This window comes from Genypterus blacodes, unplaced genomic scaffold (assembly GCF_046128005.1).
Source record: "Genypterus blacodes isolate CSIRO-AG114 ecotype Tasmania unplaced genomic scaffold, CSIRO-AGI_Gbla_v1 ptg000057l_1, whole genome shotgun sequence".
Lineage (NCBI taxonomy): Eukaryota > Metazoa > Chordata > Actinopteri > Ophidiiformes > Ophidiidae > Genypterus > Genypterus blacodes.
Window position 1 is genome coordinate 1,835,362 of NW_027466869.1, and position 22,831 is coordinate 1,858,192.

At 44.9% G+C, this 22,831-nt stretch overlaps 1 protein-coding gene across 4 annotated transcripts in view; it reads left to right on the plus strand.

Annotated features, from left to right (window-relative positions):
* Positions 1 to 22,457, plus strand: part of map7d1a (MAP7 domain containing 1a) — a 32,391-nt gene extending 9,934 nt beyond the window's left edge. Inside the window, exons 2-19 of one of the 4 annotated variants that reach the window (XM_076152646.1) lie at positions 990 to 1,190; positions 4,931 to 4,999; positions 5,826 to 5,846; positions 8,459 to 8,622; positions 8,889 to 9,000; positions 10,553 to 10,657; positions 11,695 to 11,817; positions 11,904 to 12,049; positions 12,352 to 12,482; positions 13,036 to 13,280; positions 14,196 to 14,463; positions 15,340 to 15,520; positions 16,410 to 16,514; positions 18,121 to 18,171; positions 18,263 to 18,323; positions 19,258 to 19,339; positions 19,606 to 19,841; positions 21,518 to 22,457. In XM_076152646.1, the coding sequence (XP_076008761.1) occupies positions 990 to 1,190; positions 4,931 to 4,999; positions 5,826 to 5,846; positions 8,459 to 8,622; positions 8,889 to 9,000; positions 10,553 to 10,657; positions 11,695 to 11,817; positions 11,904 to 12,049; positions 12,352 to 12,482; positions 13,036 to 13,280; positions 14,196 to 14,463; positions 15,340 to 15,520; positions 16,410 to 16,514; positions 18,121 to 18,171; positions 18,263 to 18,323; positions 19,258 to 19,339; positions 19,606 to 19,841; positions 21,518 to 21,528 (2,312 nt within the window). In that variant the 3' untranslated portion in view covers positions 21,529 to 22,457. The remainder of the gene's footprint in view (positions 1 to 989; positions 1,191 to 4,930; positions 5,000 to 5,825; positions 5,847 to 8,458; positions 8,623 to 8,888; positions 9,001 to 10,552; positions 10,658 to 11,694; positions 11,818 to 11,903; positions 12,050 to 12,351; positions 12,483 to 13,035; positions 13,281 to 14,195; positions 14,464 to 15,339; positions 15,521 to 16,409; positions 16,515 to 18,120; positions 18,172 to 18,262; positions 18,324 to 19,257; positions 19,340 to 19,605; positions 19,842 to 21,517) is intronic. The other 3 variants (XM_076152648.1, XM_076152647.1, XM_076152649.1) reach the window with 3 other exon arrangements.
* The last annotated feature ends 374 nt before the right edge of the window (positions 22,458 to 22,831 follow it).

The window sequence follows — 22,831 nt, forward strand, 5'->3', positions numbered from 1 at the left end:
GTTTTACATTGTAGTTATGGATTGTGAGAACTAGTATGAAGGCTGAAAACAAACAATTAACCTCCCACAGGCTAAAATGTGCACCTTTTCACATCTCAAAGAGCCTTTTGATATGGACCAAAATATCAGTGATTGTTGGTCTAACAAACAACCATTCAAGCAGAGACCTTTGTCCGGGGAAGTGTCAATGTCCTTCTGCTGGAAATATATTTTATGGCCTGTTTTGAAGGTTTATGGCTTAAGGAGCATACAGTTGCCTTCTTTAGACAAAGCTACTGTATAATCAATTTTGGCTTTGAAGTTGCACAGCACTGACCTCCCTCCTCATTGGTGCGCTCCCACGCAGTCCTACTGAAACAGTTGAATAGCACAGCGCTCGGACTGTAAATCTTGTCTCAGCGTGAACGCCTCCTACTGTCTGTGTTGTTTTTAGCCCAAGTCTGAATAATTTAGAGCACGTTGCCCCAGTGTTTGCCTTCAGGGGCCGTGCAGAAGAAATTGCACTCTAACACAGTTCCATAAGGGATCGCTCGGGCAAAGTCAAGGGTCCCCTGCTATGAAGGTCTTTGTTTGGCCAGCAAACTAATGTTTTGGGGAGGGGATTCAACAGGCTGCCAAATGAGAATCTTGGTGCTCTGAGTGAAGCCCAACTACTCCTTTATCAAGAGACTGAACAAGTTTGGCTACTTCCGTGAAGGCGTTGAGTCTATCACAGTAATCACAAGAGCAGATAATGTTGCTCAGTGGTTAAAAGAAATACTGTAGAAATCACAAGAGCCTACATTGTTTTCTTGCCTCACGACTACACCCCACACGCCTGATTCATGCAGGTGGAAGTGTAAGTCATGTGGACTCAACAGCACAGAGGCCCGGCTGTGAATGGAATGAAGAGGAACTGGTTGAGTTCCATCCCTGTGCTTGCGTTGCGTCTTACCGTTTCATTTGCTCACTTGTTTTCATACTCATCGTCTCTCTCTCTTTTTGATCAGCTCCGTGCTCAGAACTGAAGACGACTCCCACCAGGCCTGACCCAGAGGGAGAGAGCAGCCCCCCGGGCACAGAGACAACCCCAAGAATGGACTCGCCCGTTAAGAAAGACACAGACCGGAGATCGACCACACCCTCTAGGGCTGATATCATCCCTCGATCACCTGCATCTCCTGCATCGCCTTCCCCCAGGTCGAAAAAAGGTAAACAAGTTCTTTCATGTGACGGATTCATGCAACTCTTGCAGGATTGCAGGGAAACATACAAAGGAAGATCAGCGGAGTGACAGGAAAATCTGAAGTAGTGCTCTCTAGTAATGGACCTATTACATCGGCACTTTGCTGGACTTAGGTCAGCTCTCTGGAGGTGAGGTAATGCATCGGTATCAGACTGGCAGTGACCACATGCTTTCAGGGTTAAAGCTAAATCCAATAGAGCTGCTGCAGGTTCACTTTAACTGTTGGTCCTAAGCATAGAGCAGAAGTTGTGGTGTGATAACATTGTGGCTTTAGGTTGAGAGTTTCCAGACACAATTGAATTTTGAAGTCAAATATCCAGCAAAATATGGATAGATGATCCTCTTTGGCAAGTGGATAGCCAATGCTAGTCACAGCCAAGCTCTTATGTGGGGGTTTGTGATGACCTGAAAGGTGGGCAGAAGGGATCTGAGGACGCATCCCATTCCAGTGAGTGATGCCACAAGTTGACCACCTATCCTGCTTGCAGCCACTGGCAAACAGCACACACAGATCCTAAGGAACATGTGTGAGGGTTTTTTAGAAACGTTAAGCCTCTTTTCCCTCTTCTCTTTGTTCTCTATCCATTAATCCATTAAGAGCGGTAATGATCTTCTTTGTTCCCTTAGGCAAAGGCAAGGCAAATTTATTTATATTCCTTAGCTCAGACACAAAGGGAATTCAAAATGCCTTACACGAGAGAAAATACATGACAACAACACATATAAAATGCCAAGAACAAAAAAAGCAACATGTGAGAAAAAATGAGGAGCAAAATAAAATAAAATATAGAATAAATAACCTATAGTGCAGATATTGAACATGATTTAATCAAAAGCAGTGATTTTCTAAGAGTTTACAGTTGGAGCAGACCTGAGATCTTCTGGGAGTTTGTTGGAGTTGTGGAGCAGAGAAACTAAAGGCTGCCTCACTGTGCTTTGTTCTGACTCTGAGAACAGAAAGCAGAGCAGAACCAGACAACCTGAAAGGCCTGAAGGGTTTATACGACAGAATCATGTCAGAGATATATTTTGGTCCTAGGCCATGCAGAGCTTTATAAACCAGTGAGAGTATTTTAAAATCAATCCTGTGACACACAGGCAGACACTGTAGTGATCTGAGGAATATAGCTATCTTTTTGGGCTTTCTTAGTTTCTAGTCAGAACTCATTACATTACATTACATTACATTACGAGCATTTGGCAGACGCTTTTATCCAAAGCGACTTACATTACATTACCACCCTACGCAGAGGGGGGAGCACTTGAGGGTTCGGTGCCTTGCTCAGGGGCACCTCGGCAGGGGCTCGAACCGGCAACCCTCCGGTTCCCAAGCGGAAGCACTACCCACTGAGCCACTGCCTCAAGCAGCAGCGTCGTGAATGAGCTGCAGCTGCATGGTATTGTAATTTTCTTTATGTGGCTGTTAAAGTGAAGTTCTGCGTCCATAACTACCTCAGGATTTACTTGTTGTTTTGTGTTTTATCTATGTTTAATTGGAGGAAATTGCGGCACATCCAGTTATTGATGTCTTCATTGTTCTTTTTTAAGGATGCAAAGGGACTGTAGTCATCTGGTGAGATGTAAATTTGGGTGTCGTCTGCATAGATGTGATCAGAGACTTTGTTGTTTTACAAAAGGGGAGCCACTTGGGGCATATAGAGTGATTAAGAGGAGCCCGAGGTTCAACCCCATCACCTCCACAGCAGGAGGTTCAGCTGTCATGTTGGCAAAATCGGGGCTATTTTAGAGAAATACTGTATGTAGGCCATTCATTAGTCTTCTCATGACCCCCACTTCCCTTTTGCCCTTCACGTTCCTTCTCCATTGGTTCTATTAAGCTCATTATTTTTTGTAGGTTTTGCATTTCCCAGAGAGATTTGATGAAGACGGGAGAAGTACCTGCAGACTCTTAATTAGTGAGATGAAACAATGAGGTTTGTAATTTAGCTGGTAGGGGTCTGCATAAAGTTGGCATATCTTCAGCTGAGATGATGCTTTTCCAAGTTGGGATATTTTTTTCTTTCGCGTGTTCTTCGGTCTTGCTCAGTTATAAGAGTTCGGACCAAGCCAGTCCTTTACCAAACACTGAAACCAGCATTATATTCGGGCCCCGTCTGTTTGCGTCTTGGAAGCTGGTTCATGTGACTTATGATTAACATCGTGGTGAGTGGCGAATAATAGCACATCACGGCAAACAGCACCGTGCACTTGAGCTTCACGTAAGGCCTATAAATATCAAAGTGGGTCAGAGGTTGTTCTTAAGGGAGGCTGCATGGCAGATTGTTGTCATGATTCACGCTTCACTCTGTTAGACTGCTGAGGGATGATTCACTTTGTGTTTGAGGTAGAACATATGGTCTGAGGACTGAGGCGGCCATGTGGCAACGAACACTAAGCACATAGGAAAGATCAAGACTGCACACCTCTTATTGTATCGCTGTTAAGAGACTTCAGGTGCCTGGCTAGACATTCTTGAATCGATTTTGTGTATCTAAGTCCAGGTTTTTGGGAAAATTAAGGAAATCTGTACACATGGGTGACCTAATATCATTCTGTAAATGGGCAACACTTCTATCTCATCCTCCCGGGAGTCCTTAAAAAGGAATGACACACCTCTGCATTATTAATGAGGCTGTTGGGATGTCCTCAGTAGATAAGTTAACACTGTCCTTTAGTTATTTTTTGCCCTTGTATCATCTTCAAAGTGTGACTTGGGCATTCCAGTTGGATACTAGCTTCCCTCAGGATGCACCACAAATTCCAGAGATGTTTCGGTCAGTGTTTGCAGGGATCACTTTGCCTAAGGGGGTTTCTTTTACTGAGTGATTCTGCAATGGTTTGTTGGAGGAATGTTATGTTTGAAACAGAGAGCAAACAGATGAGTAAGAGTTACCCTATAGTCACAACACACACACACACACACACACACACACACACACACACACACACACACACACACACACACACACACACACACACACACACAGCCCAGATGGCACATGAGCTTCAGAGAGCTGCTACATGCTTAAGCTTTTATTTGAAGATTTGCTGTGCACAATTTGTTCATTATCATTCTGACTTTAAGATCCAGACCATGTAGTAGAAATCATCAACTGCCATTTGCAGAGCATCAACGTTGACATTTTGACGTTGCCCGGTGCCCGTTTCCATTCATTGTCTGATGGTATGCATTTCCTGTTGTTGAGATATAAGAGTTAAAAGCCTTTTCCACTCTGACTTAGCGGAATAGTTTATTGATGAAGTCGTGCCCATGGGGATGAAGGTGCATCACTATGGTGCATCATTATTGCCTCTCTGTAACATTTAGGTGGGGAACACTCTGGTAAAATGGCTGATGGCACACATTATTGTACACAGAATGAAAGTTTACAGGATTTCAGTGTTTTTAAGTCTTTCGTAACTTCAGTGTTTACAAGATGAAATTTCCAATCTTAATGGACGTGTTTTGCCTTTTTAGCCTTGTGGAAATCAACTCTCAGATTATACTTAATGTTCTCTGCTCAGTCCATGGTTAATTAACTCTCTTGAAATGTTTCTCCTCAGTGTTTGTCAGTCAGGATTTTGGGTTTGCATACAGATTTGATTTCCTCTCTTAGCCTGATGTCTTTATACACTTCATAAGTACACAGTAACCTCTCTAAATTGCACATTTTCTTCCTCTTTCTCTCCTTTTCCTCATTGCAGACATTATGAAGTCAGAGGAGAGGCAGAAGCAGGCCAAGGAGAGGAGGGAGGAGAAAGCCAAATATCTGGGTGAGTGGAAACAAGTAGTGCGAGGATGTTTTCCATATGAAGAGAGCTCCCCCTAGTGTGAAACAGGTTGTTTTTAAGTGTGTCTTTGTAGCTACTGCAGCGTTGGATTGACTCCCTGCCACAGATGGCCTGCACATGTGGCGCAGAACCTTGGAGAAGATAAAACAGTAGTTTGGGTTTTGTTTGTGACGCTGAGGCAAAGCCGAGCCACCATTTTACACAAGAATGTCGAGCGATATTTGTTTCCTGCATGCATGCTGAAATACTCATTTGCAGTGCAAACCTTTGGCTGTTGCATATTTTTTGACTTATTAGTGCTTTAGCTCACACCAGCACTACAATAACTGACTGAGTTAGAGGGACACATTCCCATCATTGCTCAAAATATGCTGGACATGGCCTCATCTTTTTGGTTACCCACAGCCTGCAGAATGCTCAAACTCTGTTTATGCATTTTGAATTTGCCCCAAAAGCCTTTGATTGTTTAGGCTAGAGGTTTGTCCAGCTCATTTTCACATTGTGTGGAATTTTAAACTTAGTATCTTTAGCACATGCAACCGCACCACACCTAATCGCATCAACACTTTTGTACTTTCTTGCTCAGTATTAATAGATGGAGCTTGATCAAAATATTTGCACTGATTGCTGAAACTGCTGAAACTTTGAAAAATGCCTTTTTCTTGGCCTTCATAACAACTGACATGGCTGTATTTCTGCCTGAATCATCTTTTAACACATGGCTGTCACGTTGCCACATGCTGGTGGCGCACTGCTTTGCATGAATGACAGTTGCTTTTGTCTTATCTCTCACTCGTTCCCTCTACAGACGAGCTCAACAAAGTACAAGGTAAGGCACTCACCTATGTGTATGTGGTGGTGGTGTTGGTGGTGTTGGTGGTAGTGGTGAAGATCCTTTCAAATCATTTCATGTGATTTTGATTCATCAGTTTAAGTTTTTAAAGCTCTAATCAGAGCTGAGCAATGAGCCAAACATTTGCCAATGACTTGAGGAAACCACCAATCAACTTGATTTTGCTCAGGTTTGGTAAAAGTGATGATGATGATGTAGTGATAGTCTTGATATGATGTATATAGCAATTCAATAAAATCATATTAGCAGTATGAAATTGTATTTTAAACATTGTGTAGTGCAAATTTGTATTTGTCAGAGTTCCCTTATTGTCAATTTTTAATATTATATAGGTAAGTATGATTATATGTTGTGATGCTAATGTTTGGCCATATTGCGCAGCTCTAGAATTGTTGACTTCATATATTCCTCATGATGTTCTTCAGTGTTTTTATGCGTGGTTCTCATTTTACTGTGCCATGATAATAATTTGACCCATTTGAACTTTCTCTCTTTCTGAACTACATGTAATCCATCATCGATATGTGTTTTATGAAAGTCATGTAGTGATTAGAGACTCATTTAATTGTTTCAATCATTTTGTGCAACTCCTTCATTAAGATGTTGTTGCCCTGAGTTTGAAGTTTGTGTCACTTTCCTAGTTGCAGAAACCAAATCTCCACAACTCTCCTGGGTTTTGTATTTAAAGACAACACACACACTTGCCCCAAACCATTGTAATGACAGTCTTTCTTGTAGAAATTAGAGGCTTTTAGACACAAACAGAGTCAGATTTAGCTTGGCTTTGAATTGCATCTAAGCAACTTTACAAGACCACATGAAAAACATATAGTTCAAAAATGTCTAGAAATGGGAAAACATGTGGAGTTCAGTCACATCTAATTACCACCACATGACTTTTTCATGTACGTATCCTTGGCAACAGTAGTCTCACACATATGCACATATCTGTTTTTCATCAACTCTAGAATAGAGAAACAGTTTATATTGATGAAATGAATGCTGAGTATCTTGGGCTCAGTTTCATTACATTTGGCAGAGCCTTTTTAAAATATTTTTTTTTAAATGCAGATGGTTATATTATTCATTGTTAAATTTATAACAATGCTGTTGTTGTATTTTAAAACTAATCATAACGGTGCTTCGGTGTTGAGTAATCTGATGTGTGTTCCAAGGCAGTAAGATAAGGTTGAAACACTTCTTACAATGGGCGGATCTGATTGGGGGACCGCCAGGCCACGCCAGATGGTCCAGCCTTGATCTCATGCTCTCATTCAGACTTGGATATAAGATAAGATCCTTCCAAAGCTCTCGTTTGCATTATCAGCTTGAAAGCGATCCAGTGAGACTCCAGTAAGCTTCTCCACTATCGCTGCAAGGATTTCTTGATCAGTAGTTGTAGAAACGCAAATGGAGTGACTCTACATCATATTCAAGCTCATTAAATCATTGTCATTACATGCAGCATCAGAGCTTTAGCCGTGACTTTGCTGGATCCAAACTCTGTGTGTGTATCTAATGAGCTTGAAGGTTGTGATGGTGGTTGTCAGTGCTGATCGCTGTCAGGGGAGTTGATGAAAGCTCAAGTTTAAATCCCTAGATAACTGACGATGGATATAATTTAAGAATTGTCACAAGATGAAAGAATTCATATAAGACTTCTGCTCATTATTATAGTGTCAGTCATCGTTTTCAAACTGTTTCCCTCTGTGCACTCGCTGCACCAAGCAGTTGCCTGGAAAACCATTCCCAGCTGCTTTTGTTAAATGAATCAGATGTGCAATTTAGTATCACACTGTCACACACTTCGTTTGCCTGGAAAGTCTGGGAACATTCTTATAGCATGAGTATAAAATAATTCTTTGTTAACTGTAAAACATCCCAGCAAGCCTTCAATATAGTGTCTTGGGACAGTTGCATCCTCCACTATGATCGGGGGAAAACAAAACCTGAAATGTGGCTCCCACAAGTGTCCCACATTATTAGCCCCTAAAGCTTTGTGTCACCCGAAGTTAAAGATGAGGCCATAAAGCTGATCTGCAGCAGACATTTTGCTTTGCTGCAAGGTGTTCACTGCTCACAGAACGCCTCAGCTTTCGTTCCCTTTTGTGGGTTATAGCTGAGTTGTTTACCTCCCAATATGTTAGCACTCTAGCCTCCAGCATTGATCATAACTGGTTGCTTTTGTCGCATCAGGTGCTTTGAAGAGCTAAACCTCGCCTCTTTGCAGCGTCTGATTCTGCGTGTAGGTTTCACTTTGTTGCTTGAAAGAAAATCGGGATGAAGCAGGTGCAGAAGGCCTCTGTACGCCGTCTTTGAACGGTTGGTAGCAGAAGGACGATTTACATGTCAAAGTCTTGGGGTTATTTACGCTGACACAGAGACTGGGTGCAATTAGTTTGGTAATGTGTGACTTCATAAGTATCTGGCATATTGTAGTAGTGTGTGGAAAGAGTGGAGATAAAAGGCAACACTTTCAACGGACATCACAGACTCATTAAAAGAGGATGTTGTGGAGAAGGCACTCCACTTCCCTTTAGATAGTCTTAGCTTCTTCTCCTGACCACATCTTCCATCTCTCATCGTAGCTGCGAAAAAGAACCAGTGGATGGAGAAGGAGGAGAAAGCCAAGCAGCTGAGGGAGCAGCAGCTGGAGGAGCGCCGCAGGAAGCTGGAGGAGCAGCGGATCAAGGCGGAGAAACGGCGAGCCGCCCTGGAGGAGAGACAGAAACAGAAGCAGGAAAAGAACAAAGTACGGCTGTTACAGTACTACATAATGGCTCAGGTTCAAACGAATGATTAAACAATGTGATGTTTTTGTGGATTGTCAGTGGAAAGGGAGGAAAACATCCATGCCTCAGACAAAAATCAGCTGCAGCTGCTCAAGGAAACATAAGCAAGACTGATGTTTGCTGTTAGGTGCTTAGGACCAAGCAGTCTCTGTCACTGTGCCAGTCAGCCCTGCGTAGTTGAATCAACGTCTCAAATGACCGATTGCTCATCCTGTTGCTCTTCCAGGAACGTTACGATGCCGCCATCCAGAGGTCGACCAAGAAAACATGGGCAGAAATCCGCCAGCAAAGATGGTCCTGGGCTGGAGGCGTCAGCCAAAACTCCGGTCAGAAAGAAAGTGAGTATATCAGTCCAGCGGGAACCGGATACACACAACCTAACAAGGTCATAGTGAATGTGTAGAGGGTTATGTCACTGTCACAATGCTGGAAAACAGAATCAGCATGAGCTAAACATTTTTACCGGTTGTAGATTTCGTCTGTTGAGGTTTTATTGGTTGGGACACATCAACGCATTATTTTCGTATAATGTCTGTGAGAGATCCATTGACGCTGCTGCATGGTCAAAGGGCGCACATACTGTACAATGAAGATCTGATCGTTATATCATTTTCTGCTACATTGATTTCTTTGCAGAGGAGATTACGACTTGCGGTTGAAACTCTTCTGTTAGCAAATTGTTTGGGTTGATTCAGAGATATTGAAGGCAGATAATAAGCCATCTGTCATCTCCATCTCTTCTTTATCCCCAAAAGCAAAGTGAGCTACTTTAGCATGATGATGACAGGATTGCTGCCTAAACTGTCTTTTTGGTTTTCTTTTGTTTTCTTCCGTCTTCTCTCTTCTGCTCCATCCCCCTCAGCCCATTTCCTCTAATGATCGTGCCTGTTTGTCTATTAAATATGACTTCCTGGTCATCAGTCTCCAAACCCGACTTTATCGATTGCGCACATCCAAAAACAATTCAGCTGCTTTAGTGCAAGAGTTGCACTAAGAGGGTTTCTATCGACCAACAGCAAACTTAATTGTTGTTCATTGCGGCTCAGTTGGCAGCGATTTCATGCCTTGACATGCCAACAGCCAATGAAATCAGAGACGACACTGGCTGCAGTCAGAATGTAGAAACTGTGTGTGAGCAGTGTAGCATGACATCTTTCCAATTTGAAGCTTTCAATCTGCCTTGGGTTCCATCTTATGTTGTGTAATCACGTCTGCCATATGCCAAGGGAATTACTGACACTCACAACGATCCTTCCCTCCCTCAGCAGCACGGCCGTCTGTCGGATGATGAAAGTAAACAAGCGTAAACACGCTGCGGCGGAATGGCCTCCGTCCTTCATCCACCAGCCATGTGTATTTAAAAATGGAGACATTCACGCTAGGCGCACGTTCATACTTCCATTACATTAGCAGCATTGAAAAGGGATGAAGGATTTCAAATGAATTGATATTCAAGGTTTTGCTTTTGTCAAGTGCTGATCCACGTTGTTCGCATCAAGATGAGCACACTGACCTCTTTCCACTCACGTGTTTGGTTGTTATTTGTAATGCTCTCAGTTCTTACACGTCTTGTTCAGTGGGCTCGTGCTTGTGGCTTTAAATGGTTGGAAGTGTTGCTATCTTGGTGATGTTTTGTGCGTGTCGTCAGTTGTTTTTTCCATGTAGATATGGTATTTTGGCGCACTGTATGCTCAGTTATACTCACGTGTGTCGCACCACGGATGTCCAAAGGCTACCAGATGTGAACAGCTGGTACTGTGTGTGTGTTTGTGTGCGTGTGTGTGTGTGTGTGCAGCAGGGGAAGTCATTACACGCCACTCAGGCCTCCCTTCTCTGTCTTAGTCATGTGACCTGTGTGAACATCTGTGTGGCGCTCTTTTGGCTTCCTAGGCAGATGCTCAGTGTCAACGGTCAACCTGCCCAAACACGTGGACTCTGTTATAAACAAGCGACTCTCCAAGTCTTCCGCCACCCTCTGGAACTCCCCCAGCAGAAGTAAGGCAACGTCCGGGGGCGCCCACCACCATCAGTGTGTCCCATCACCGCCCACACACTCCCGAACCCGCCCACAGTCCTGTTTTATTTCTCCCTGTTTTGTTTCCAGTCCCTCTCCTGTGCGTGATGGTTGGCCAGTGGTTCATTTTCATCTTCCAAAAAAATCACCAGGCTCTTATGTTGTTTTGCTCCGATATTTGGTTTGGGGTTTTTTTTTGGTTTCCTGCATGCTCATAATTTGACGTATGAGTTATGCACAGTGCTCATTTTGTTCTGCTGTCATTTCACTGTCCGTTGATTGATTCATTTTGTGGTGATGGTCATTTCACTCCCTGATGTGTTTCGTTGTGACTTATTGGTTTATGTGAAGACTTTGACGGTGCCTTTAATGTTTTACTGATGGGATGATAGAGGTGAGCTTGATTTTTGTGGTATCTGTATAAATCTTTAACTACTACAAGCCGGAACCTAATCGGGTCATGGTGTACTTTTGCAAAAAGAACAAACTCTGAAGTCTGAAAAGAGTAGAGTTGAGCCAGTGAGTCAGCATTTCTGAGGAGATAATGCATTTACTGTAGATAAACCTCACTGCATTCCGCAGCACGTCACCTTCAAGCTAAAAAGTTTCTCTCCCAAATTAGTACTGATGATGCTGCACCCTAATTTCTCAACTTGTACACCCAAGGCTCTGCTTATAAATAGTTAATTCACTGTCTGGACAAGCAATGAAAAGGACCAGTGCAGCCCAAAGTTAGACTCCATACCTTCCTTTTCATGGCCTTGGACTCTCTTTGGGTGTCACTGAGGTGTCTTTTGGGGTTTTGTGTATTTGTTCTTCACAATAATGGGATGTAGGTGGCCTCAGAGTGAGTTTTAGACCTTCATGTACTGTCTGGATAAACAGTGAGAACTCTGCACTGCACTGATTTGATGTGTGTACGTTTCTATGACGATTCAGGCGATCGTGGTTTGAGATCTGCTTCTACTGATTTCATCCCTTGAGTTTTATTTTTCGATCTTTGTTTCCCTTCCTGCAGCCCGTAGCGTTGCGCTGCGTCCGTGGGAGAGCAGCATAGTGGACCGGCTGATGACGCCGACGCTGGCTTTCCTCGCTCGGAGCCGCAGTGCTGCCAGTGTCCTCAGCAGTGGCAGAGATTCTCGTAAGTAGATAAACCGTTATGGAAACATTTGTGTCTCACGGTTGATTATTGGCTTCATAACATAAACAAGATTATTCCTTCCTCAGAATCTCCCCTCTGCCCACGCTCGGCCTCGGCCAGTCCCTTGACTCTGTGTTCCCATCAACCCCATCACCGCTGCGCCGACCGCTGGAGGGTCACGTCCAGCACGCCAGACATCACCCAGCGCCAACACAGGCGGAGCTCCACACCCGTACGTCTGCCAAAAAAGGCTTTTCCCCTCAACTGTCTTTAAACGCATCTCACTCGGTGCCAACTTTAGTCACGGCCCTTGAAAAATACAAAAGGGTTGGAAAGTTGTCCTGAAGATATAAAGATTCTCATATAATGAAACTTTTCCCTACAAGGGCGATAAAAAGCCATGAAATTGAATTCAGCGGATTCTGTTAGTGGACTCTCAATTCATGCTACCGAGTTCAGCGATGTGGCACAAGCTGTGGAGTCTGTATGTACGCTACAGGTGGAACGCCTCCTCACCTGATTTGTGTCTTACAGATGGATAGGACTAAGAAAGAGAAGAAAGACAAGGAACGGGAGAATGAAAAAGAGAAAAGCGCTCTCACCAAAGAGAAGGTGCTGAAGAAGAGACAGTCTCTACCCAGCATGAGATACAGAGCCGAGCCCAGGTAAGACGTTTGTCATTTATACTCGGATCCAATTTCTTTGAGAACATATTAGTGGTGGAGATTATCCTCAGATCCCCTCGACCCGGAGCGGCTTTGTGACCAATGAGGACAAACATGTTTACGTCTGTGCCGCTCCGGCCGCCTGTGTCATGCCTTAATTGAGCCCAGGCCGTGAATGGATGAGTGGACATTTCCTCTGCTGTCCTCAGGCCACATAAATGAATAACAGACATGATGGAAGGGAGGGAGGCTGTATTGACTCATCAAAAAGGAAGTAAAAGCTTTGGCACAGCTGTTAGTGCCAGAGACTTAGAGGGGGGAAAAAGATACTGACCCGTGATGATGCTCCTGAAGGGACGATGTAATGCTGTGGACATGGCTGAAGTCCAGTTTATGAAGAGGAAACAGCCTGTATAGAGGGAGAGATTTGATCAGTGTATTCCAAGAGGTCATATGCAAACAGAATGATGATACAGAATGAAAATATTACTGAAGAGATCTGTAATCAGCAATGTGTCCCTCATAAACCCTCTCTCTCCCTTTCTCTCTCAAGCCCGAGTCCTTTATCAAGACAGCGAGCGTCTTCTCCAGCCACACCTAAGGGAAGGCCCGCGTCCCCCAGCCCCGCCGTCTCCCCCAGCCCCAAACCCCCATCAACACGTGGCAGCCCGTCGACGCCTAAGGCCCGACCCAAAAGAGCCAGGACTCCTGCCAGGGTGGACCACCGCACATCCTCCCCCGCACCCCTGGAGAGAGTAAGGGGGCCTGGCAGGCCCGCCACCCCTGAGGGGAGGAAGAGTGAGTGGGAGCGCACAAAGAGAAAACCGATGTTTGGGGTTTTACAAGTCATTTCTCACAGAAATGGATTCGAATGTTTGGCAACAATCATCTGCTGTTTATAGTTTTAGTGCAGATGAACATGAGGAAATTATGTTTGATGGCCAAGCCAAGTTTGGTTAGTTTGGCACAGAGAGCTTCAGCCATTCCACCGGCGGATAATCTCGACATGCAATAGTGGTGACACGGTACTAATGAGAGAGCATCCAAAGCCTCAACAGGAAGACTGTGTTTCCATTTATCAAGCAGTTTGATCCACTTTCATATCTGCCCTTTATTAGTGCATCAGACATGGAAACAGACAGAAGCAGACTGTCTCTGCTTCCGTCAGAAGCTGAGTCATGCTGTATTATTTTTTCAACTTTTATATAGCCACAGAATTCCTTAATGTCTGGCCTGGCCGTCTGTGACTGCAGAGAAGAATGGGTCTGATGGGAAAAGAGTCTCTGGAAAAATCTGCATTTCTTTCAAAGAGCAGCAGCAGCAGCAGCAGCAGACCTTGGCAGAGATCACAATCAGACCTAATCAGGCTCGGAAACAAAGAGTGAAAGACACACAGCATGTGCAACACTAATAGGACGCTCTAATCAGCTTTAAATATGTAATTACAATATCAATCTTGGAGCTTTTAAGCTGAAACTGTGCTGTCTGTATAATTTTCTGCAGCTGCCGGCAGAATGTTTCATGCGGCACATGAAAGGAAATGACTGTGGTTGAGAATGTTCCTAATGCTGCTCACTGTGCACTCCTTTGCTCATTATTGCAGTTATCGAAGTGAAATAGTCACATTGAATGTTGCTATGGCGATTGTGTGACATGCTTCCACAGATCTACGTGTTAGTGTATTTATATTTACACTCTTTTATCTTGTTTTAGGCTCTCCTCTGGCTGCTTCTGATGTATCCACCCCCCCACCGTCCAGCCCCCAGCCAGTCAGAACTACTGCCACTTCATCATCCAATCACGTCCAATCAGCCCCCTGTGTCCCAGCAGCATCGCCCGCTCCCTCCCCTTCAGCCAAGCCCATGGCAGGCACCAATGACCCCGAGGAGGCGGCGCGAATCCTGACGGAGAGGCGCAGACAGGCCCGCGAGCAGAGGGAGAGGGAGGAGCAGGAGCGCCGAGAGCAGGAGGAGAAGAACAGGTCAGGAGGGTTTAGCATGCCAAACGTGCACACACACACACACACACACACACACACACACAGGGAAGGTCAGCACAGTTGACAGTTGACAGTTTACACACACACAGTCTCGGAATTTTAAACCTGGCTTTCACTGCTCAGTTTGCGTTTCCTTCATGTTCTGACTTTTAAAGGTTGGCTATGATTCCAAAATGTTCCAAAACACCAATACAAGTACCTTTGGCCTTCTAAAACCTTTTCCACTTTCATAGAGACTGAAGGAGAAAACTATGAATGGAAAACTTAAATTGTTTACAAATCTTTACATCAATGGTATTGAGAGTGATTGATTTCAAAACTCTGTGTCTAATAAGTTTTGGACCCTGCACTACTTTTAATTGTGAGTCATAACTCATTTACAATATTACCTTCACACAGATACATTATACACGATTAGATCTGATGGTGAATGACAGCATAGTATACAATTCTTCCTCACATGGTTATTAGTTTTACCATCACAATGCTTTGTGTGGTGGCGTTTTAAAGTGCATCAACATCCTGCCCAGCCACGGATGTTGATGCATTTCTGATCTGATGAATAATTGAAGGACATCCTCGTAATGATGAGAATTATTAAAACCCTGTGTGCACTACACACACATTAGAGCTCAATCAGCGCCATCTCTGATCTGAGCAACATTTAGAATGTAAGGGCTGTAAATCTAAATCTGAACACAGTGAAACACTATTGACATTTATTGTGATAGTTGATGTGATCGCCTGCTGCCACTCGTGCTCTCAAATGATTTGGTTTCCTGTTGCCTGTGATTTCCTATGAAATGTCAAAGAATGTTGAACAAACACACATTACTCAGTCATGTCTGTCCCGTTTAGGATCCTTCGGGAGGAGCGAATAGCCAGAGAGGCAGAGGAGCGGTGTGTCAGGGAGGAGGAAGCCCGCGCCATGGCAGAGGAACAACAGAAGAGGGACGAAGCCCTGCGGCTGCAGGAGGAGAAGGAGGCCGAGGAGCGAGCCAAGGCGGAGCAGGAAGAGAACGAGCGGCTGCAAAAACAGGTCAGCACAAAAAATCAGCAAGTTCTTAGTGAGATCCTACTTCAAAAGGAGTTTAGTGGTGATGTGAAGCAGTGGTCATCATTGTGAGGATGAGGTAATGATGACACACACACACTCCGGGTCTCACATCACCACCACACGGCTCGCCCATAAACACCACTAACTTATCTACACACAAACTGTGGCACACAGCCACAGTTTGTGTGTCACCGAGGGCACTTGGCTGCGTCAGCCACCTTTATAATACATTTCTGCAGAAACAGCCCCTTGTTTTTCTACGTCAGCGTGACTTAAGTTGCCCTTGAGGCTAAATATTAATCGAGCACTGTTGAGCTAATAAATAGAATGAATGGGCTTTTCTTTTTGTGAGATAAGCTATATGTATAATATTGACTCTTCCTGTGTTTGTGGATGTTGCCGGGGAGAAACAGAGAGCTGTTGTCCTTGATAAGCAGGAAGAGGTTTCCGATGAGCCATGAAATGTGGCGGTTCATTACAGTGTTTGTTCATCCCGCAGACCCACAGTCTGATATGAGCAGAACCATCCCTTTCTTATCTCCTATCCAATACTGATGCTTTAGCACCCCCCTGTGGTCTTTCAGGGAAGTAGCATTTGTGGTTAAGCAGAAGATACAGCGACTATGCTAGTGTTGCCGAGTATTGTATTTCACTTTGAATTGTCCTCACAATCACAAGGCTGTAAATGTTGAAGATGGACATGTCTTGGCCAAAAGAAGAGGAAAATAACCTTTTGTGGTAGTAAACAATAATTGCACAGAGCAACCACACCCTTGTTGCATAAAAGGCATGCTATTTTGGCTGGAGAGTTTTTTTCCTCCTTCTGCCTACATTAAAGTTGTGGTTGGATTCTCGCCTGTGTGTGTTTCAGAAGGAAGAGGCTGAGGCTAAAGCTCGGGAGGAGGCGGAGAAGCAGCGTCTGGAGAGGGAGAAACACTTCCAGAAGGAGGAGCAGGAGAGGCTGGAGAGGAAACGGGTAGGGTGACTCATCCTTCCTCCCGTCATTGTTCTGGTTTCAAATTTACACATTTCCAATTGGAAATATGTGAATGAGTTATAACAACGTGGAGATTTTAGATTCTTTTTTAAGATCCAATAGCTCAAAACTGTCTCGAATGCAGGGAACACAGTGGCAGAATATATGATCTGCTGCTTTACTGCAGCTCTCATATTCTGGTGCACATACACTTTATAATCTATCTTATATTTTAACATTCTGAAAGCAGGCTCCAAAGTTGAGTCTCTGAAACCACAATGAATGATGTTTTTGGCTTATCCTGCACTGACTATCTGCATGCCATAATTTAATAGGGCTTACTGTGTGTGTGTGTGTGTGTGTGTGTGAGAGAGAGTGTGTATGTGTGTGTGTGTGTGTCTGTAAGGGAGCATGAAGCTATATATATAAACCAATGAAGAAGGTCTTACTTTCCTTGTCATCTGTGTGAAGGCGTATGTGGAATTTTGCAGATGTTTGTACATGTGCACCAGTGTTTGTGGTTAGCGTGCACATATGCACATCATGCCAACATGTATTTACAGTAAATTCACGCCGCTGTACACTAACTGAGCCCCCCCCCCCCCCCTTCTCCTCTTCGTCTCTCCATGAAGGAAAGGCTCTTATCTGTACGTGCCAGGCTCTGCTCAGCCTGCCAAAGCCGGGCTCTGTGCTGGAATTAGCCCACAAGAACAGCATGTCCCCGACCCCAAAAACTCCCCACTTAGTCACAGTGGACAACACAGCACTGCTCATTGTATTGCACCAAAACTGGCCCATCCACTGTTGATATCGCCTCAACAATAAATGTCTTTAATATGCATTTGTAGCCAACCATTGTGTTACAACAAACAAGGGGGAAACATCACTTTAAAGACACAGAGGGATTTATGAATAACATACAAAAAAACAAAAACAAATCCTGTAACTATTGTAGCCAAACTAAAATGCCTAAGTCATGAGCGTGTGATTTGTCAATTGGATTAAAAGTGCTTCACTTTTATGAGTGGCAGCTGCAGTCGACTACAACTGCAGTTGTGTGTGTGTCTCATGCAAGCTATGACCTCAGATTCAGGTTAATACTGCATCAGTTTTCTATCATCTGTCCTTATAACTCAATCGAGCAAAGACTTTTTCAAATCCTTTAGCCGTCTCCCCATAAGAAATCTATCCACTTTCCATGTTCACCCATCCTACGCTGTTGTTTCAGCTGAACACACAGTGCACATTGCTGTTCATAATACGAGAAGTCTACCTGCAGACAATAGAAGCTCTGTTCTGTTCAGCTCTAAAAAATCGACTTCAACAGGAAGGACTCGCTTCAAACTACAAGCTGCAAGAGACAGGATCACTGTTGTTTGCTCATGATCAGAAGCAATGAGCAGTAAAGCACTAAATCTCATTATTATTTAACAAAACAAATTCCTTGTAATGTATGTGATGTCGTTGCTGTTGATGAACACATTTACATTCAACCACAGTTCATACACAAACTCTAATGGCTCTCATTGAGACGAGAGGAAAAGGGCTTTTACCCCTTATTAGTGGCTTTTCCCTGCACTTATTCCTCTCTTCCTTCCTTTCCCAGCGGCTGGACGAGATCATGAAGAGGACGCGTAAGACAGATGGCAGCGACAAGGTACATTTGGTGTTCAGTCTGAACCCAAACAAAAAAAGCCACAACTTAACAATCCATTAAGAATGACTGGAATCCTGTTTCTCCTCCACAGAAAGAAACAAAGTCCTCCCCTCCACCACAAGTCAATGGGAAAGAGGCAGAGAGTGGCAAAGGTAAGCGGAATGTGTCCACTTTGTGCGATAGATCCTCAAGTGTTGCAGGAAAATCATTATGGCTGCTCCAGGCAGCCGCTCTCAAAGGATATTTTACAGTAATTGGCCTGATCTCCCATTATTTGTCTCGTCTAAGAAGTGGCTTTCAAACTGAATGAATGCTTTGTAACCAGCTTAAGAGTGGATTTGTAACTGGAACCACTGGCTGCACCAATTAGTAAAATCCCCCGTCCTGCCTCTACCAGAGTGAACTAGATATATAGGCAGGTATTTGCTGTGCCACATTGTTCCATCTGAATCAGATACACATCAGAGGTTTTTATATGAAAAGTGTTATACATGATATCTCTGTCTCATATCCTGTACAGCTGCAGTTTGACTTCTTGTCAGCACAATAGGACCCATGTGTGCTTGCTCGTGTCCAAGGCTTGGGAGAGAGGGACAGAGGGAGGAGTGGGCTTGTGATTATAACGTGTAACTGCCAAAGAAACATGAATGTGTGGCACCCGGAAATAAAGCGAGGGCACCTGTGATAATTACCCTCACACACACATCCACTCTTACCCGTCATCCTCCCAGCTTGAGCTTCCGCTTCACGTAGACTTGTAGGTGGTTGATGTGGTCTGAGCAAAACAGGAACGCTGCTGTGTGAGGCCAAGTTCCCCACTGCAGGAAGACATTAGACAACCTCCGATGTGGTGGGAGGCCCGGCGGGCATTTCTTAATTCTAGTCTGGGGTGTGGACAGCTATCTGAACCACAGCCCCATCCCCAGCAGCTGTAGAAGCTGAGGGGGGAGGAGCTGAAGTGCACAGGAAGGGAGGGAGGAAGGAAGGATGCCCACCTGGTGGTCATCAAAATGGGAAATGGTGGCAGAATGTATGTGTGTGAGAAGCATGTTCATTGTTGACACTGTGTTGTGTCCTTGCCTCTAGCATCTGCCGACTACCAGCCGAGGCCAGAGGTCAACGCGTCTGACAACAAGACAGAAAACGGACAGAGCAACGTGAAACAGAGGTACAGCTGAAGCTCCTTTGCGTCTTTGATGTCAGACCACCATGAAAAGTGTAAAGCTTGTGTGCCAGAGAGCCACGCAGGAGTTCACCGTCCAATCAAGTCGACAGGAGATGTGCCAGCCTGTGGAAAACACAAGCATCCACACAATGCAGACCCACAACAAACACTTGTTTTGGTGTCTTGTGCTTCTCACGCTCTGCCTGCTTCCTGGGTTACAGTTTGAAAAGACGTAATTGGAACCGCGTGTCCTTGCTTTGTGTCTTCAGCCCCTCAGTCCAAGTGGTCAACGGTGTCCAGCCCAGACATGAAAACGGTCTGACCGCCAACGAAGACAACAACGCTCACTTTGAAGACATCATCAAGCTGGCCAAGCACGGCAACGGCACCAACGGAGCGCGGGACAAGTGCGAGACAAGCATGGCCACAGAGGCGATCCTGCCCTTCGAAAGTGAGGAGTCGTTCATGAAGAAAGCCGGCCCCATGAAGCCTCAGCACGTAGCAGGTACAAACCAAACAGAATCATTTCATAGAAGGGGCTTAATGTGTGTATTATTGATCAAAACGTCACAGGATGCCATTGTGGCGTTTCATCTGGCACCACTAGTTACTAGACGTAGGACCTCAATCCATCAGAGTGTCAAAATGCAACAGCGACCAGGCAGCGAAAACTTAAGACGGGTCCATCAGCAAGTAGTATGCAGTATAGAAATGATGCGGTGGCGAGGGTGTCGAGGAGTTAAACACACCCACACACCCGCTGCAGATGCCGATGATACATGGCCACTCCATGTTGTATGAAAGCGACATATTCGCAGCATGATTGAAATTCACACACTAAAGCGGCACACACTAATTAAAACGTCAGGCAGGCGCGTGCACTCGACAGGTTTCGCATCGCTCCATAACGCCTGCAGCACAAGGCCTCGTTGTCTTTGGCACGAAAGTCGGCAAAACTGAGCTCACGGCGCGTCTAATGCGCAGGTCATCACCCCGGCGTGGGTGAGTGCCCCCTGGGGCGAGACTGATGCGGCACGGAAAGGCCGCAGACGCTCCCAGTGGGCTGGTGAATGGCTGGTGTGGAAGAAGGGGGGGGGGCGAGGAGGAGGAGGAGGAGGAGGAGAAGGGGGGAGGCAGGGTATCTTTACACCGATGACAGCTATTATTCAGCAAACACCTGCCGACTTGAGCCAGCACCCGGTGTGGAATTCCTAGAATGGCAGCGGTGGTGAGGGGACCCTATCCACAAGTACTTCCCTGCCAACGGGGGGGATAGAAACCGGATTCCGCGAAACGATGCACCCGGTGTCACCCGTTGCCCCCGCTACCCCCGCGGTGACGTCAGCAGCCCCTCTCTCTCTCTCTCTCTCTTTCTCTCTCTCTCTCTCCCTCTCTCTCTCTCTCTCTCTCTCTCTCTCTCTCTCTCTCTCTCTGCCTCCCTGCTAAATCTTACCCTTCACCTGCCAGACCGAAGACAAGCCACTCATCATCAGCACTATCTAAAGCTAACAGAGGGGGCGGGGGTTAGCTTTGTGTAGCCCCTCGCTGTCCTTACCAGACGCATTCTCTCAGGCATTTCACGCACTTCCTGCCATTTCCATCGCGTCACGGCCTCTCATTGCTACCTCCCCCCCCTCCCCCTCCCGAAACGTCCCACCATCTCATTTTCCGTCATAAATCTGGATACTTAAGATGCCCTGGGCCAGCTGGGATATTTAGATGAGCGGCGTGATTGAGATTATTAATACACGCGAGACTAATCGAATGGTACAATGTAATTTCATAGGAGGGCCATTTATTTTAAGGGGCTTATTTGAACGATACAAACTCATGAATGCCGCCCTGCTTAGCCTCACATTTGCCGCTGTCAATCAAATACCAGGGTAGTGGCATATCAATCACCGACTGGTTAATTGCGCTTAAAGTCGGTTGTATGGTTGTGCGTCTGCGTGACCTTTCCATTCCACTCGGGTAAACGTTTGTGATCTCAGAACACATATGCGGCATAATATTACATTTTGTATCTTCACCAGGTCAGAGGATTATGGCCCATGTAATGACTCAGGCGACATGTGTGACCCTTGTTTTGACCCCGTTCTGTCCGTTGTCACTTGCTGGTTAATCCCTCATATCGATCAGTGCTGTTACCTACGACCTTTAACCCTTTCTTCTCGTTGGCAGAGGTCCTGTGACACGTGTCGGCGTTGAAAGGGTCAGCGCGTATTAGGGTCCACGCCAGAGCTCACGTGGGGGGCGGGGGTAGCCTGACACCCTCTTTGACGGAGCTTCGCCCTGTGACCTGTGCCAATCACCAACTGCTTTGTAGGCCCCAACAAATGAACGGTAAAGTCCTCGCTGAAGAGGAAAGGCCCCGGAGATGACAACAAAGAAGAAGCAATCTGCAACGGGGCGCAAGCAACAAAATACAAAACAAGAATGAATATTTTCCTTTTTTTGCCGCATGGTAGCGTGTGGCAACGCAGACGCATCAGTGTTCACATTTGCAATGATCTTCACGGCGGCGAGTCTACGCACCTTAATACTTGACATCCTCTGCACATTACAGTACACCCAAGTAATCACTGCAATAAGCTGCAAAAAAAGTGTTGGCTTTCTTTGTTTTATTTAAGTTCAAGAGAAATATAATGACTGGGTACAAGTTGATGTTAATAATGTAAATGAAATGGAGGGAAAAGGTGTGTGGAGTAAAGGGAGCACGCCGTCTAAGTCAAACCCAGGTGTTTACATATCCTGGTGTGTGTAAAGTTACCCCCTATTTTTTTTTTATAAAGTCAAACTGTTGAATCTGGAAAGAGACATGAGATGTAAGTAAACTTCCTCACTAATGATTCATCGAATGCAGAACTGGATTTAACAATGCGTATAAGCTTGAAACAGAAGGCATCGTTCTAAGGTCAAATCCCATTTGCTCCCAATATAAATGCTGTTTTCTTCTTCCTCATGTGCAAGCATGACTCTGTTTCCTGTCATTTGCATTGAGATTCCATGGACTCATGTATGTGAACTGCCAGTGCGTGTAAATACTATAAATATATTTTGATGTGCGTTAAAAGGTCAGTGGGAGTATCTCTAAGTCTTATTAAAGGCAAGCTGTCCAGTCTGTGGTCTCATCATCTCTTTGCCTTGAGTTAAGTCTCATTGGTGGTGGTTTCATGCAGGAAGACAAAAGATTAAACATGTGCTATGAATCAAACCTTAATGTTGAGCATATTGACTTATCCTGAGGACTCTGCCATTAATCTGAAACAGGCTTAGAACTCGTCTCATATGTTGCTAATTTCAGTTTGTGGGAAGTTTTGTTGTTTGGTTGAAATGGTTTACTTCTAACGCTCAGCACTAATTTCACTTACCGTCTTCATTGATAGTCACAAAGGAGCGAGTGAAAATAGATTGAGAGATTGTACCAAAGGCATCACTCTTGATGGGAGGCATGCAGTTTGGCTCAGCTGTCCCTTTCAGCTTGGGTCTCATTTT